The sequence below is a fragment of the Haliaeetus albicilla genome, chromosome 11 (assembly GCF_947461875.1).
Source record: "Haliaeetus albicilla chromosome 11, bHalAlb1.1, whole genome shotgun sequence".
Taxonomy (NCBI): domain Eukaryota; kingdom Metazoa; phylum Chordata; class Aves; order Accipitriformes; family Accipitridae; genus Haliaeetus; species Haliaeetus albicilla.
Window position 1 is genome coordinate 36,860,558 of NC_091493.1, and position 16,174 is coordinate 36,876,731.

At 37.5% G+C, this 16,174-nt stretch overlaps 1 protein-coding gene across 2 annotated transcripts; it reads left to right on the forward strand.

Annotated features, from left to right (window-relative positions):
* The first annotated feature begins 91 nt into the window (after positions 1 to 91).
* On the forward strand, positions 92 to 13,616 carry BUB3 (BUB3 mitotic checkpoint protein). 2 transcript variants are annotated; one of them, XM_069797174.1, is made up of 9 exons: positions 92 to 189; positions 480 to 645; positions 2,850 to 3,044; positions 4,182 to 4,251; positions 5,656 to 5,807; positions 8,883 to 9,041; positions 10,478 to 10,655; positions 11,016 to 11,232; positions 13,261 to 13,616. In XM_069797174.1, exons 2-9 carry the CDS (start codon positions 637 to 639, stop codon positions 13,268 to 13,270), a joined length of 990 nt encoding a protein of 329 aa, XP_069653275.1. In that variant the 5' UTR covers positions 92 to 189; positions 480 to 636; the 3' UTR covers positions 13,271 to 13,616. The 2 variants fall into 2 exon arrangements, with proteins under 2 accessions (XP_069653275.1, XP_069653276.1); XM_069797175.1 differs by lacking the exon at positions 13,261 to 13,616 and having other exon boundaries at positions 11,016 to 11,236.
* Positions 13,617 to 16,174: the final 2,558 nt, after the last annotated feature.

A 16,174-nucleotide genomic window follows, 5' to 3' on the forward strand; every position in this document is an offset into this window, starting at 1 on the left:
GGACTACAGGTCCCAGCATGCCCCGCGGCGGCAGGCCGGGGGCTGCGGGCGCGCGGAGCACGCCGGGACGCCTCGTTCCTCCCTTTCGAACCGGCCAATCGCGTTGCGGCGCGGTGCGGTTGGGTGGGTGCGCGTGCGCGGCGGTTGTCGGGTGGGCCGTGAGGCGCGGGGCCGGGGCGGAACGCTGAGGTGAGACCGGGCTGCCCGACCGGGAACCGGGACCGGGACCGGATCCTGATCCGGATCAGGGGGTGGGTGGGTGCGTGCGGAGACCTGCGTGGTACGGCCGGGCCTGCGTCGCCGGGCAGCGCTGAGGCGGAGCGGGCGCCTCGGCCTGGGGACGGCCTCTCCCGCCCTTCCCGGGGCGCCCCGGCTCTCCGTGGTCCGTTCCCCGGCGAGGCCGCAGCCTCTCCGTCGCTAGCCTCGGCCCTCGCTCGGTTCTCGGGCCCTTCTCTCACTCTCTTCCCTTCCCGCCGCAGCCGGCAGCATCTCCCGCATCCCGACGCGTGTTTCCCCGGGACCGAGCTGCGAGAGCGGTCGTGACGCCTCAGCGCTTCCGTGATCCGCTGCTGCAGCTGCAGGAAGAAAGAGCTTTTCCGTGGCGTTGCGTGAAGCAGCGAGAGGAACTCGTGCAATATGAAAACGGTACTTTCAGTGTCTTCTTAATGAAGGTGCAGGCTGGCCGTCCTGTCGCTTTCAACAAAGCGGCCTGCTTTGTTAGAGTAACGCTTACCGTGCAGCTAAATGAGAGAGTGCGCTGTGTTAAGAGGAGCTATAAAAGTGCTGGTCTCTTATCTGCTCAGTAAAAATGAGCTTTTGGAATGATGGGATTGCAAAAGTGCACCCTGTCGTTTAGTCAGCATCGCAGTTTCTGCAGTGTGCATCTTCACTATAACGTCGTCTTTATGAGTTCTCTCTTGTGGTGCTTGAACATTTTACCAGGACTTTGTTGTTTCAGGTGGGCGTGGCAGTTACTGTTGTCTGGCAATCCCAGTTGTGAAGCAGTTGCATTTGTGAAAATGTGCAGAGCTCTTTGTGTGACTTTCAAAAAAAATTTTTTTTTTTTTGGTAACATATGTAAAAGGCAGGATATATTTAAATTCTGCAATCCCTCCAGGTTTCTGATGTAGGTAACTTTGCTTCCTGGAGTGCTGCTTGCTGATTGCTTTTGGGCTGGTTGGTAACTGTTGTACCAGGTGCCTCAAATCCTCATGCTTGTTGAGTCTTCTGCTGCAAGTAGACAAGGCAATTAGCATGTCCAGTCTAATTCTCCTAGTTGTTCTGAATTCCTTTAGATTTTGTGTCTTTGTTCATCCACCTGAAACGTTCACTGAGGTACACTTCACTGTTGAAAGTGTGATGAAGGTGCTGCCAAATTCTCTATAGTATTCATATAGAAATACGTGTGGCAAATTCTCAAGCCTGTCTCTCTTTTGCCCGAATATTCCCGAAGCAGAGCTGAAAAAAGGGGTTAAGAAGTTTTTTATTTCCTATTCTTAAAAGTTTTTTTTCTCACTTCATGTTGAAATAACAGAAATAACATTTTGTGTGTTGTTGGTGTGTTTGTTTTTTGTTTTGTTGAAGGATGTCTTACAGAACACCTACCAAAGCTCCCACTTAGGAAATTTTTCCAGTGTAAGAATGTGTAGTGCTCACATTATTATACAAGTTGATGATTGTTCAGTTACTGGCAAGTGCTGAACTAGAATAATTGTGCGCTAAATTTGAACTTTGTCCTAGTTCATATGCTCATTCTCTCGTGATTTATTCTCAGAGGTCTAATCTTACCTCTGCAGTTGTATGTACAAATTCAGGAGTGATAGTGTTATAGAGAATCTGAGCTAATTTACTTCTCTGTCCTTTCAGCATAAGGGAAACGTGATGTTAAGGCTTTCTGAAGCCTTAAAAAAAGTTTTGGTGATTTTGTTGGTGTGCATATAATGAACGGTTTCTTCTTTCAGAGTGTTTGTAAGTTCTGCACTGTTTTCCCAGTTGAAATTTGCTGTTGATAGCCCCTGCTCTCCTTTGAATTTTTGTACATACAACTAGTCCTATGAAGTGAGTGCTGCAGTTACCTTCAGAGTCATCGATCTGTCATTGAATTGTTTTTTTTTTTCCTATCGCATCACATTTATATGTTTGCTCTACATTTCAGTAGCCCACAAAGCATAACTTTCTTTTCTGATCTGACCTTCTTTAGACTCTAAGAGGAAAAAATAATCTTAAAGCTGTTTCATTGGAAATATTTTGTAGCACTTTTGGAAGCTTAAGGATTGGAAAGTTGCAGAGAGCCCAGAACTATTTAAAAGATGATCCAGTTGCAATTCTTGGAAGTATATGACAGTCATATCAAATCAGGAACAAATCAGTACTTTTTGTTGGACTTTTCAAAATCAGATTCCCTTCTGCCTGCTTGTGTTTTTTAAAGTAACTTCCTGATGCTCACAGTAATTCATAAATACTTACTTTGAAAAATACAGCCACATACATACACAGTAGAGTGGGGGAAAAATAAATTTGTAAGTAACAATATCTAAGCTTATAGATGATAATAATAATAAAAATAAACTTTTTTACTGTTTATTCCATGTTATATTTGATGCTTAGATTTAAAAGCTCTCTATAGGGGGAGGAATTGATTGAGGTCTTGGACAGTGATCAGCATCTTGAATTTTAGAGAGTTTGTCAGAAATCTGGGTGTTCTGAAATTTTTCCTGTGTAAAACCTAGTAAACTTTTCAGGTCTACTTTAAGTTACCTTTAAGATGGATCAGTCAGCTAACTAACTTGCTGGGCTTATGTTCTTGTTATTACTAAAATGGTATCTGTGCGTTATTGTCTTGTCTTCAGATGACGGGATCAAACGAGTTCAAACTAAATCAAACTCCAGACGATGGCATTTCATCAGTAAAGTTTAGTCCAAATACATCTCAGTTTCTGCTTGTTTCATCCTGGGACACAACTGTTCGGCTCTATGATGTTCCTGCCAACACCATGAGACTCAAATACCAACATTCAGGAGCTGTCCTTGACTGCGCTTTTTACGTAAGTATGTGAAGTTTTTTTTTTTTAAATTATTATTTTATCGACATACAGTGCCCAAGGTAAATGAGAAATTGTCAGTCCCTGAAATTAAAGGGATAGTGAAATCCTATCCGAAATCTAGGTTTAAAAAAAATAGCTTGCTTTTGCCAATTATTCTTCTTTTAATGAACGTCGTTCTAGTCCTAAATATAGGTATTTCCTGTGAAGGGTGCAGGCACACAAGTAACTTGTTTCTGGTAGAAGTGATAGGCAAAAGTAATTTGAGCTGGTTTGTGCTGTTTCTGCTAAGGCATGGTAAGTTGTGTGCGTGTTTCTTTCAAAGAGTCATACTGGTAGTATATAGCCAGAAATCGTTATTCACAGTAAATGCCCATAGCCAATTATTCTTTTCTTTTTAACCTTCTCATACTGTGCTGTTTCGGAAACATGGCATTGTTCCAAGTGAGCCATTTACCAGACACTTGATTTCTGTATTTTTAATGCACTGGATTTGAAATATGACTGGTTTAAATTTATTGGTGCCACTTTTTTGTTTTGCCTTTTTTTTTTTTTGATGGAAAGTTTCAACTAGCGTCTTTTTTTTTTTGCACTGTATTCTGGCATGTCCTCCAGTGACTTGATCTTGATGTGTAACAGGATGTTTTAAGGATCAGTTTAAATTTTTAATTCTGCTTGTGCCTCTTTCACTGAACATTTTGTCACATAGCTAATATTGTACTGTGGAGCAACACAGAGGCTCTCAAATGGTTTCTAGTTTCCAAGTTAGTTTTAGAAAGAATAAACTTCAATTAGGTGGAACTGGCTTAGGTTGATGGCCATTTAAAGATAAGTGTTATGTATTTTGCTGTTACAGAAATAGAAATTATTTGATACGGCCTCTAACTGCTTTTGTTTCTTTGTAGTTTTACTTGTAAATAAAAAAAAAAAATCATATAGCTCAAAGCGCTTTACTTAAACATTTTGCAAAGCTTCTGTCATCTGCCTGTTTAGATCTGGGCTGGAACTTAACCCTTGTCTTAATTCCCATCTTCCCAAAACTCTTGAAAGCAGGTCCTGTGTTATGAGCCTAGGAGATTAAATGTAGAGCAGCCAGGGAAACTTAATGCATGTCATAAGGTGAAATTTTTTGCTTTATAGGATCCTACCCATGCCTGGAGTGGAGGGTTAGATCAGCAATTGAAAATGCACGATTTAAACACGGACCAAGGTAAGCAGATTGAATTCTGTAAGTGGTCTCAACAACTGCTCTAAGCTTCAGATGCATGAGTGGAATATGTTTCAAGTTTTGTAGATGGGGGATATTTGCTTTAAGTAGTAGCCTTTATTGATTTAAGTTGTCGGTGTTAGTGCTCAGCATTCTCCTTTGCTATGCAGCCCTTTCTCATCACCAAGACACTGAACAAGGCAGTATTTCTTACTGTGTAATTGAAGAATGTGCTATAACACCTTTAACAGAAGGGCCGAATCTGTTGCTGCCAAACTGAGAGTTTAAACTTTTCCTGTGATGAATATTCATGGACGTATTTTACATGTGTATTTTTTTTTTTTTTACTTATTTGAAGGTGAAAATGGAAGGAAAGGAAATAGCTATATATATACTTGTCACAGTGATGATTTAAGGTTCACATCATATGTACCTTTATCCAGCAGAATAACTAGAGGCCCTAATAAGTACCACCTAAAAGCATGGAAGTGTTTGACGGTTTTCCAGAAAGTTTGGTAGATGCTTGTTGTAGGATGCCTTGAACTGGATTTCTGGTGATAATCCTGCTTCTGCCATAGGCTTCTGTGTCTCAATTAGGGGGAATTAGCTAAGCTGAACTCAAACCGAGCATGTTATTTTTCAAAGGTTCGTGGTTTAGATGTATTTAGAATGATCTTTCACATCTATGGCAGAATGTATATAAAGCTTTTGCTTTGTCTCATCGTGGCCTTATGCTACAGTTTTTTCTAACAAAACATTGCTTGACAGTAACAGTTCCAGTGGTTCGTTAGTGCAAACTATGGAGCTAGTTTGTCTTAACTTTTTTGTGTGTGTTTGTATGCGTGTTAAAGAGAAAAGTGAATCTCAGCCTGAGACAAATGTCATCGCTAGAACCAACCAATAGCCAGGGCTCGACAAACTTGTGTATGCAGTAATGTAATGAAAAAGGTCAAATAATTCTGTTATAGATGACTTTCTAGAAGTGCTTATATTAATATTTTTATTAATATGTAATATTAATTTCTTTCTTTTGTCATAATGCTAATATATACAAGCTTAAGTCACTCTCTGTATTGGTGTCTGTGTCAAAGGTGGTGATACCATTTCATACTGAACGCTTCTTTATACCTCTGAAGGTCTTCTCTCTGGCTGCCTAAAATTCTTAACTTCCTTTCATAATCTTAGGAGACATAAGTTTAAATTTAACAGTCCTGATCTTTGCAAAAGTTATGCTTCTGAAGACTGAACTATCCTTAAAGGGACTGCTAGCATATCAATACACCTGTGGGAATGTCAGAAAATCATGTGTTCGTACCGCAGTACTGTGTCCTTTTTTTATTCTTTATTCAACACATTCTGACTGTTTGTAAAGCCAGCAAAGTTGCAATATATTGCATTTTCTTACAGAAAACCTTGTTGGTGCCCATGATGCTCCTATCAGGTGTGTTGAGTATTGCCCAGAAGTGAATGTCATGGTGACTGGAAGCTGGGATCAAACAGTTAAACTGTGGGATCCCAGAACTCCTTGTAATGCAGGAACCTTCTCTCAACCTGAAAAGGTACGTACTGCATGCTGTATTCCAGGTGATATGTTAAATAATAAATGGAATTGAATTTGAAAAGTTACGTTTAATGGTTTTTAAGCTGTGAAAATATTGCATTTAAAAATATTGATATTCAGAATATATTGCAATTTTTAGGTTAAGGCTATGAGCTTTCATCAATAGGAGAGCATAACTTAATTCTCATTGCTTGTGGTGGACCAAATTCTTATAATTGAAAACAAACTTGAGGAAGGAAAACCTAATGAAAACAGCATGTGAAATTCACACACAATCGTTAATAATCCTTGGCTTAATTGTAATATGCACTATCATTTTCCTTAAATGTTAAGACTTTTAGATATATCAGATCCCGGCAGTCATAAGGTCTGATTATTTCAAAATGTGTGTAGAGATAGAGTAAGAGGCCATTTACGATGCCTGAAATAATATTTTGTTTTTTCACTTGTATTAAAAGATTGAACAGAATTGCTTGTACTGTAATTTACCTGTCATTGTACTAATGCCTAGTAAATTCAGACATTCTCCTAATATGAAAATCCTCTGTGCTAATGAGAGACCAAGAGAAATAAGGTAAAATATAATGTCATAAGCTTTCTCTAATGGTTATATGGCGTGTTAATCTTTACACTGCTTACAATGGTGTCATTGAAAGAATTAGAGTAGTAATTTCTGTTTTGTTTTTTTATAGACTTCTAAACACAGACTGGGTTGCTGGATAATTTTACACATGAATTTTTTTTTTGCCTATACCTTTTTTAAATTTCATTTAGCTCTGTCACATTGTATTGTGTCAAGTCATAATTATGAGCCATCATTACATTCCCTATTGCATCTAAATAGCTATTTTGTTACAACATAGCTGAATCTACTTCTGGCAAGACCTTTGCTCAGAATAAAGTAATTGCATTATTTCTTGTTTTGATTTATAGTTGTATGTAGCATGTAAAGAACTGTGATAAATTGCTGACAGAATATCATATAATGGACAGCCACAGTGAATCAAGCTGCTTATTGGTTCAGCAAGGTTCATTATGTCATTTTTTTTTAATACTGCCTTTGATAAATGTGTATACCTACTCAACTGCATGACAATGGTTTCATTTGATTTATGATTGTGTGGTGTAGAAAGAATACTTACTATACAGGTGTGACATCAGTTTGTAAAGAAGATTTAAGATATTTAATGTTCTTCATGCCTTTGTTTCCATACATGTATACAAATACATATAAAATGTTTATTAATATTTTTGGATCAATTTTTACATCAATAACGAAGGGAGATTTGAAAAACTGTCTTGTTAAAGTGTGTGACTACTGTTGGTTCAAAGTTTTCTTGCCCTTTTTGTACGCAAGTCAGATTTGGCAATTGGGATCATCAGGGGTTTCAGGCAACTCCTGTGTGAACATTTAAGACATTCCACATCTTAAGACCTCAGTCTTAAGAGGGAGGTTCAATAATCACATTTTAGAACAAGAATGCATGCTGAATGAATGTGGATTGGTTAAAGGAAGTTTTTTATATGTATACACACACATACACCAACTCACATACACATCTGTCTGCTTAGTTATTTATTAGAAATTAACTTTTTGAAAACATAGTTTCTCTGGAAATGTTTATAGCAAATGGAGAGAAAAGTTGTTTTGTCTGATATTTCAGTGCAGTCTTACCAGAACCAGGTAATGTTATTGGGCTTTATCAGAGAACCAGAAAGTGAAACTGGGTGCTTGAATGAAATTCTACAAGGACATGCCAAAAGTAAATTGAAGCCTTCTGGCAGGATACCAGATCTCTTACGCTTTCAATTCTTGATCTGAGGTGTAGACAATATCTGATTCCTATGTATTTAGCTGCATTAGATCACTTTTGAAAAAGCTCATTCCTATAGTTAGCTCTTGTTAGCAGCTCAGTGACAGGACAGCTATAGGTAGCTGGATTCTGTCTTGCTTGTGTATCAACAGCTTGCAATTCATTTGCTAGCACAGAGTTTTTGACTGAACCTTTTTCTTAACCTATTTCCAGATTAACTGCATCCCAAGTAATAGCTGGAAACAGAACGATTTATATGTTGAATGTTTTCATGAGAAATTTGATAAACGAAAATTAGAACCTCTGAGCCAATTTTTGGAGTAGAGTTGAAATTCCAAGCTGTAGTCTTTTTTAATGATGTCAAGCATATTGCTTCCTTCAATTTCACTTAGTTTTATTAAAGTATACGAAGTACTGTGTTTTTTTTTAAATTATTTCTTGGCAACTTGTTTCCCTTTATTAACATGAACGTCAACTTGAAGTATTCTGTTTAAAAAGAAAAACACGTGATTAGCAGATGGAGGAAAACTGAGAAGAAAAACGTGTTATGTGGTATTGTAAAACTAAACTGCAGGATCATGAATTGATAGTGGGGGAATGCAAGCTGTGCATACCAAGCAAAGATGAATTCCAATGTCCATGCCCTTTTTCCCACCCTGTAACTTTGTATCTGTTTGCCTCTTGCTTTGAAATACCCAATAAGTTTAATGCTTGAAATAATTTTTGAGGAAAACTCGAATAATACTGATTTCCCTTTTGAATGATACAGAAATACTTCTGTACATGTGTAGCATTTAGAACATTGGTAACACCAGCAAAAGGAAGAAATCTCACGTGTGGAAGATTATTTGGATATCGCTGAGATCTGGAGACTGGTAACTGAACAAATGTGCTTGAAATGTAGAATTGCACAAGAGCAAATGCATATTAAATTTGGGGTTTTTTTTACTAAATTAGTTATATGTAGTATGAGACTGCAGTGGGCTTGACTTTTTCAGCTGTGTGCTAGGGTACAGAATTAAGGGTGAGCTTTTAAAATGCTACATCAGTGTCTTATCACTAACCAGCTGCACACCACTGCTGTTTATCCCAAATTTGAGTTATAAATGAAAGCTAAAGGGAATTCTATAGCTATAGACTTTATTGTAGATGTCACCTGTTCTGTTATTGCATATTGCTGACATTTTATTTTGTACAAAGAACAATGGATATCCAGGCTAATAAGTGTTAACTATTGTAATTTTCTTTTTTTTTAAAAGGTCTACACGCTTTCTGTGTCTGGAGATAGACTGATTGTGGGGACGGCAGGTCGGAGAGTGCTGGTGTGGGATTTGCGGAACATGGGTTATGTTCAGCAGCGAAGAGAGTCAAGTCTGAAGTACCAAACCCGCTGTATCAGAGCGTTTCCGAATAAACAGGTATGGGAACCATATCAGTAATTACTTTTCTGCTGAGTATTCTTTAGGAATAATGGTGGTTTATTTTTCAAATTTTCTGCATATTTCATTTTAAAAAATTTCTGGTCTTCAAAGTTTCATAATCAAACTCTGGGAGGGGGAAAAAAAATGGTGTTGAGGCTTCTTGTTGCAGGTTAACTCTTTTTAATAGTGCAGCTTAGGAATGTTTGTCACTGACTTAGCAGTGTATTATGTTTTCATTTTTTTGGCAATTTTGTCTCCTTTTTTAAAAATAGCTTGTTTAATGCATCACAATGCTGGCATGTAATTAAAAAAAACCCAAAAAAGGGACCCCACAAAGTTGCAGTAGAAGAGAGGAAGACAGAATTGGTGGTTGCTCAGCAGCATTTATGCATTGTAGCCCTAGGTTCTTCAATAGGCTGTGAACTATAGGGGCAGGATTAAAACTGTATGGATGTCGTTTGTATATTTTTCTGTCTTTTTTTTTAAGTCTTGAGTCTGTGTCACGCACTCAATAACCCACGATCCATTATCTAGGGGGAACTGCACAATTTAGGTGATCATACAGCTGTTCCGTGTAGGTTAACGTAGCGTATTTGTGGTATTTCTCTTTCTGAAGTAAAGCAAGATGATTAGCTTTTTCTGACAAACTAATCTGGAAGGGAATTTTTCTGTGTACGTAGTGATAGTACAGGAATTGCGAGACCTAGTTACTTGGTCTTGAACTGGCATGAATGCTTTGTCTGTTTTAAGTTCTAGTTATAGTAAAACAAGCTGATCTTCCAGATTGTATTGTGTCAAGGATTTTAAAGAACCTTGCTGTAGCTAGATATCGTTACAGTCCCGCTTCTGGAGATCTATTATGGGCTCAACTCAGAAGTTATAATGAAAGCATCTCGGGTAGCTCTAAGTCAGGACTGTAATTAACTGGATAAGTGGACGCCACTTATAATCAAGTTTCACTGAAAAGACTATTTCAACTTGAGTGTTTAGTTGGTAGTATAAAGCTCTGAACTAATTTTAATGTAATTCTGAAACTAAATAGTCCCGTGAGTATCTCTAATATTTCAGATATTTAGGCCCTGGGGGATAGGTGGGTGAATACAAGGGGTTCTTAACACTTTTAACACTTTTTTTTCCCCAAATCAACTTGTGTTTGGACCTGCGGGGGTAATTAAAAGTCTCACTTTCAGCTTAAAACTATGGTGCAATGCAGAAAAAAGCTTTCCGAGATATTCTCATTACTTCTTTCTTAGAAGCAGATTTTACTGATGATGCCATGGATCTGTGGTAACAAACAATTTCTGGTTGTACACAATTTAAGACTGTTTACAATTCATTTATTTGAATTTAGAGGGATATAAGATAAATTGTATTGCAATCTCTTTTCCAGTTGTAAACTTCTAAAATGTGTATCTCCAAATTTTTTTTGGCAGGGTTATGTTTTAAGTTCTATTGAAGGTCGTGTTGCAGTGGAATATTTGGATCCAAGTCCAGAAATCCAGAAGAAGAAATACGCATTCAAATGTCACCGTTTGAAGGAAAACAACATTGAGCAGATTTATCCAGTTAATGCTATTTCTTTCCACAATGTCCACAACACGTTTGCTACAGGTAGAGTAGATACTCAATCTTTTGCAACACTTGCATCAATTCCTTTACTCTTGATTTAAACAGGTCAGCTTACTTCATGTGCCCTTACTTTTTAAGCATTTAAATCGTATTTCTTGCAATGAGCAGGGTTTTTAAATTATTTGATGCAGTGAGCGTTAATTGCTTTAACAGGGATTTTGGGAAATACTCAATGTGCTCTTTACTGAATTATGCAACTCTATAACCCTGTGTTTTTACTGACGAAGTAATTCCAGGTAACTTTCTCTCTTCCTTTTTTTTTTTTCCCCTTTGCTGTATCTTTTCAGTCTTACTGTTCTCCCAATTATAATTTACAAACTGTTATTAAAAATTAATTTTCAGGAGGTTCTGATGGATTTGTAAATATTTGGGATCCATTTAATAAAAAGCGGCTGTGTCAGTTCCATCGGTATCCCACAAGCATAGCATCACTTGCCTTCAGCAATGATGGAACTACCCTTGCAATAGCTTCTTCATATATGTATGAAATGGATGACATTGAACATCCTGAAGATGGTATCTATATTCGCCAAGTGACAGATGCAGAAACAAAACCGAAGTGAGTATGCTTCACCTGTATTTGAGACTTTCTGAGCATTCATCCCAAGATTTATTAATTTTCCTAAATTCATGAATAGCATTATTGATGCAAGTAGATAGCGCAGCTTGACAGTAGGGTTGGTTTTGATTTTATCTTGTTCGCCCAAGCTTTCAATATCCGTAGGTTGATAGACGTCTGATGGATAAAATTGTGCCTAGTTGTTTAGTAGGAGAAGGATGTCAAACTCTTATCCTTTTTGAATGGGTGCTATTATATGAAGCGGTGGAGTTACTGCTACCTCATTGCTTCAAGAATTAAGTGAAGAATTCAAGAATAATTTGAGTAAATGTTACTGTGTTTGGATATTTAAAACTTTTAATTAATGAGATCTTTACGCACTGAGTATGCACCCAGCTGTCACAGTCAGAAGTGAATCTAGATACTGTTCCAGGAAGGTTGTGTAAAATCAAGGAAAAGCTTTCACAGTTAGCATGTATTTGAGTTCGCTGCAGCCGTCTGACATGCTTTTCTATCATTGTTGCTGTCAAAATGGGGCAAACTGATTGATGGAGGTAAAAGATTTCTGTTAAGCTTGCTTTGGCATGAATGTTACATAGAAAAATTGCTGTCACAGTGGAGAACTGCACTACTCTTTATTATGCTAGCACAGAAGCAGTTGTTTTTATTTTCAAATTCTTGTGGTTTGTCATTGCTATTTTTTTTTTCTTCCAGTACTCAAACTGTCTTACACTTTATCTGGTTGTCTCCATTATTTATTATCTAAGTAGCTACGTAAATAGACACACATAAGTGATCAAAGTTCTTGAGTTTAAAACCTCAAGACCTTCCCCCCTCCTCCCTCCTTAAGTGACTTGTATATTGCTTTGGAGCAGCCATTTTATCGCTGTGGAGATGTGAGGTGGAAGTTACAGAAGAGTAAATACACTATCTCTCACTTGCAGATGTTCGTTTTAAAATAATTTTGATACTCATGGAAAAATAAAACCAGAACTATTTCAGTATTTATTTCTGGGGCTTCCTCAATTAAAAAAAAATAAATCCAAAGATAGTGATTCAAATTTATTTTTAAAATTAGGTTGTACTTGTTACATACATTTGGGAGGGCTTAAAAAAAGGTGATAAAAGAATACTTGCTGCTGTTGGTCTTGTAATAGTAAAAGCTGCTTTAAGCTATTTTTGTTCATTGCTAGTTATGGTTGCTAATTCTGTAGATGCTTCATTCTGCCGTATGAGGAGGTTAATCTACAATTAAACAATATTTCCTCTTGGCCCTCCATTATTTTCTGAAACAGATGGTTCATCATTTCCTGGGCTGTTAAACACAGCAAGGTTAAGGTTAGACTCTTGGGAATCAGCTAGTTTTGAATCTTATTAGGCTGTAGAAGGAAAACTAATAAGAATACTGCTTAATATCATTTTGTGACTGTAAACAATTATTTATTAGCAAACAATTGATCCCAGAAGAGCAAATTGTTTGAGTCAGTAATGAGCTGAGAAAAGACAGAGCATATCTGTGTATTTGGAAAATAATTGTAACGTAATTGCAATGCATTTAGACAGGCATCTTTTTGGACCTGTTTCTATCTTTAAATGAATTTCTGAAAACATTAACAAGGTTTATATGCTTTTCTGACATTTACAAGTTGCTTGTGCCAACCTTAGGGCACTAAGAATGATGTGTGTATTTTAATGTTACAGTAGTGTGAGTCATCTCTGGTTTATTCTAGAAGTAAGCTACTTAGGTCAGAAGACTAATAGTTGTTTCATAGTGATCTTTTTGCACATTAATTTGAATCACTTAGCATTTCTGCATGATGTGTTTTTAAATTCATCAAGATGGTGCTGTATTATATAAAGAAAACTTGGCGAGATCAGCTTTTTGATCACTAAATTATTATGTATTGTATCATGATACAAGTGAAAGTGGTCTTTCTACACGTTTCTGCTTTTATAGAATGTCGAATGTTTTACCTGCTTATGATTACTCTAAATGTTGCTTGCTGAAATACAGTTTATTTATTTCAGGTCTACTTAGACTTCTGGTGATACTTCTTCTCTGCAAGAGGTGCCCACCTGCTCCTAACAAGTCTAAACTAAAACAGTAGAAGTGAGAAGAACAAACTTTGTACTGATGTTGTTTTTAACTAAGAAATACTTGTTTGTGTATTGTAGTACATCTTAATCTGTCATTACTTGCCTGCTTATAATATTAGTGAAACTGTTTTCTTTATCTGCTGTCTGTAGCTAAATTAGTTCAGTCCTGTAGGCAACTTTGCATATACCTTTATAAAAACTTAGCACATTTTGTAGTATATAATTATGAAAACTTTCAGTGGTCTCATAATTGTTCAATAAATATCTATAGGTATTTTGAAAATAAATACTTTGTGTAACAACCTTTACTGTTTGTGAAACAAACGTTAAGACCAAACCTTTAAGTTGCAAGAATTCTTGAGTTCTAGATCTTCCTGACGGAAAATTTCTGATCCTTTTGTCTTTTTCCAGTGAGATGAACTGGGAATTCCTTCATTACCTGGGGATGTTGGCTCTCCAGGCAATGTTTTCACAGGGCTACAAAAGCCTAAAGTTGTATTAGGTGGGCTTGTTTATCTCTGACTTGAATGTTAATTGGAGAATCATTAACTGTTTCTGGAGGAAAGAACTTGAACACATGGTACTTGGGTTTCTTTCAAATACTGCATAAAAGCTTAAAATTAATGATGCTTGGGAAGAATTGAGGGTAGAGGGGAGCAAATGTAGAGTTTCAGCCTACAGCTGAGTGGTCTGTTCCAGGTCTGCAGATCTGACCTGGTAGCCCAGGGTTTATGGAGTAACACAAGTGGAACTGTAGAAAAGAGGAATCTCCCCACAATGGAGATGTCATTCTGGCCACAAAACCCCATGAAAATATGCTGTTCCTCTGAATGTCTTGCTTGCCTTATTGTCAGTTGGTAAGAAGTCTAATCTGTAATCAAATTTTGTATCAGCCTCTTTAGAGCAGGGGGTGGGTGTGAGGAGATGCTTGAACTTGGACAAATTAAAAATTTCTTAGGATAGTAGTATTAGAAAAAACAACTTAAATGCTGTGTGTTTGTTTTTTCTAAGCAGGAATGTAGATCTGATCAAGAACCTAACCTGCAAATCCATCTTCTGCTAAAAAGAATATATTCAATATTGCACATTCCTGTTATTATTGTGGAAATAAAGTTAAATGCTTTCTGATTAGTACCACCAATAAAAGCTATCTCGTCCAACTCTGCAGAACAGACTGTCAGACTGCTCTCTTAATAGTAGCTTGTATCAGGTGTTTGGGAAGTACTTAAGCATTAAGTATTCACTTTGTAGTGAACAGTAAGGAGGGACAGAACAAAACTGAGGCTTATCAAAGATGATTAAGGTGTGGGTATTTTGGAGTGGTGATTGGATTCATACTTTACTTCCAACTTTTTCTCTTCTGAGTTATCAGTGCCTGCATAGCCAGTGGGAGTACTTTATTACCTTTAAGAGAACAAACTTGCTGACAACAGAAATAGTAACCGATCGTTGCAAAGAAGGTGGTGATGGAGAGGAAGCTGGGCTCTGTGTGTGCAGAAAGCTAACAAGCTTGAGCTGTTACTAGGTAGGCATAGTAAATGAGTTATGTGGAATATTTTATAGTTTGTCATGAGCTAGATATGGATTCTGTGATAGTATAAACTGTTTTTGATAGGTTTGAAAAAAAAAAATCTTCCTGAATTAAATATGAATAATGCCCTCAGTAGCATCCTGCCTCTATTCTGATAGATGTGTACCATCCCTATTTCTTCCAATTTTAATTGGCTTTTTTTTGCATTGAGGGTACATGACTTGGTGATGATGGGCAAAGGTTGAAGGTTTGCTGTCACTTTAGGATGTGATGACACCTTGGTGTTTGTTTTTTTTATTTTTGTTTGTTTAAGGAATGCATTGATACATAGAGTCTGGGGCCTAACCATGGGAACCAAAGGTTTCTGCAAGAATGACTAGAGAAGAAGTAGTAAGCAAAATTCCTAGTTTGGGGGATAACTGTAGGCTGAAACAGCAGACTTTGCGTTAAAAACAGTCAAGTGTTCCAGGTTCCTATGCCACAATGTGCGTGTGTGCAGGTATAAATACATATGTATCTGCAAAACAAACGTGCAATATCTGTTGTTTCTCCATCTCTTCTCAGCTGAGAGTGTATGATATTACAAAACACAGGACTGAGCCCACAAATAAATTGTGGTTACCTGAAAGCACAACGATGATCCTGCTTGTGGAGAAGAGAGACCTTGAAGTGAGGATGGGACCAAATAAATAATGTGTGAAGGCAGAAATAGGCTGTGCCGAATGAAAAGGTGGCTTAGTGATGATGTGGAGAAAGGAACATGTGAAATGGAGAGAGGATAGTGTGGGGAGTTACAGGGGTAGAACTGTGGGGAACAAAGTGAAATAAGCTGGAGAACGTAGGGGGAAAACAAAGAAAGAATTGCGGGAATTCCAAATAGTTTGGTTAACAAAGACACATAACATAACCTGGAAACGATGCCACCTGTGCAACTTTTCATTGGTAAGTATCCAGGGAAAAAACCTGTTAATGTTTGATGTACTGATATCTGCATGCTTCAGTGGGCAAAGTTAGCCCAAGATACATAGGAGGAAATGGATGGACTTACTAGTTCCATTTTGGCTTAAAAATGGTAGGAAAATTCCTTGTGATGTGTTGGTGTTTTATGTAAATGCTTGAAACAAACAAAAGTCTGTAGAAAATAGTGAGACAACCAGGCATAACTGAGAAGAGAAATGTTAGCTGGTCAGGGCTACAGCTGTGTCCCTATGTTAGGTACAGATATGTGCGGATGGAATACAGCTATTTCTTTTACAAGATTAATCTTCCTTTTATTAGCTCTCTTCTAGAAATGCAGGTCAAGGCAGAGGTTCA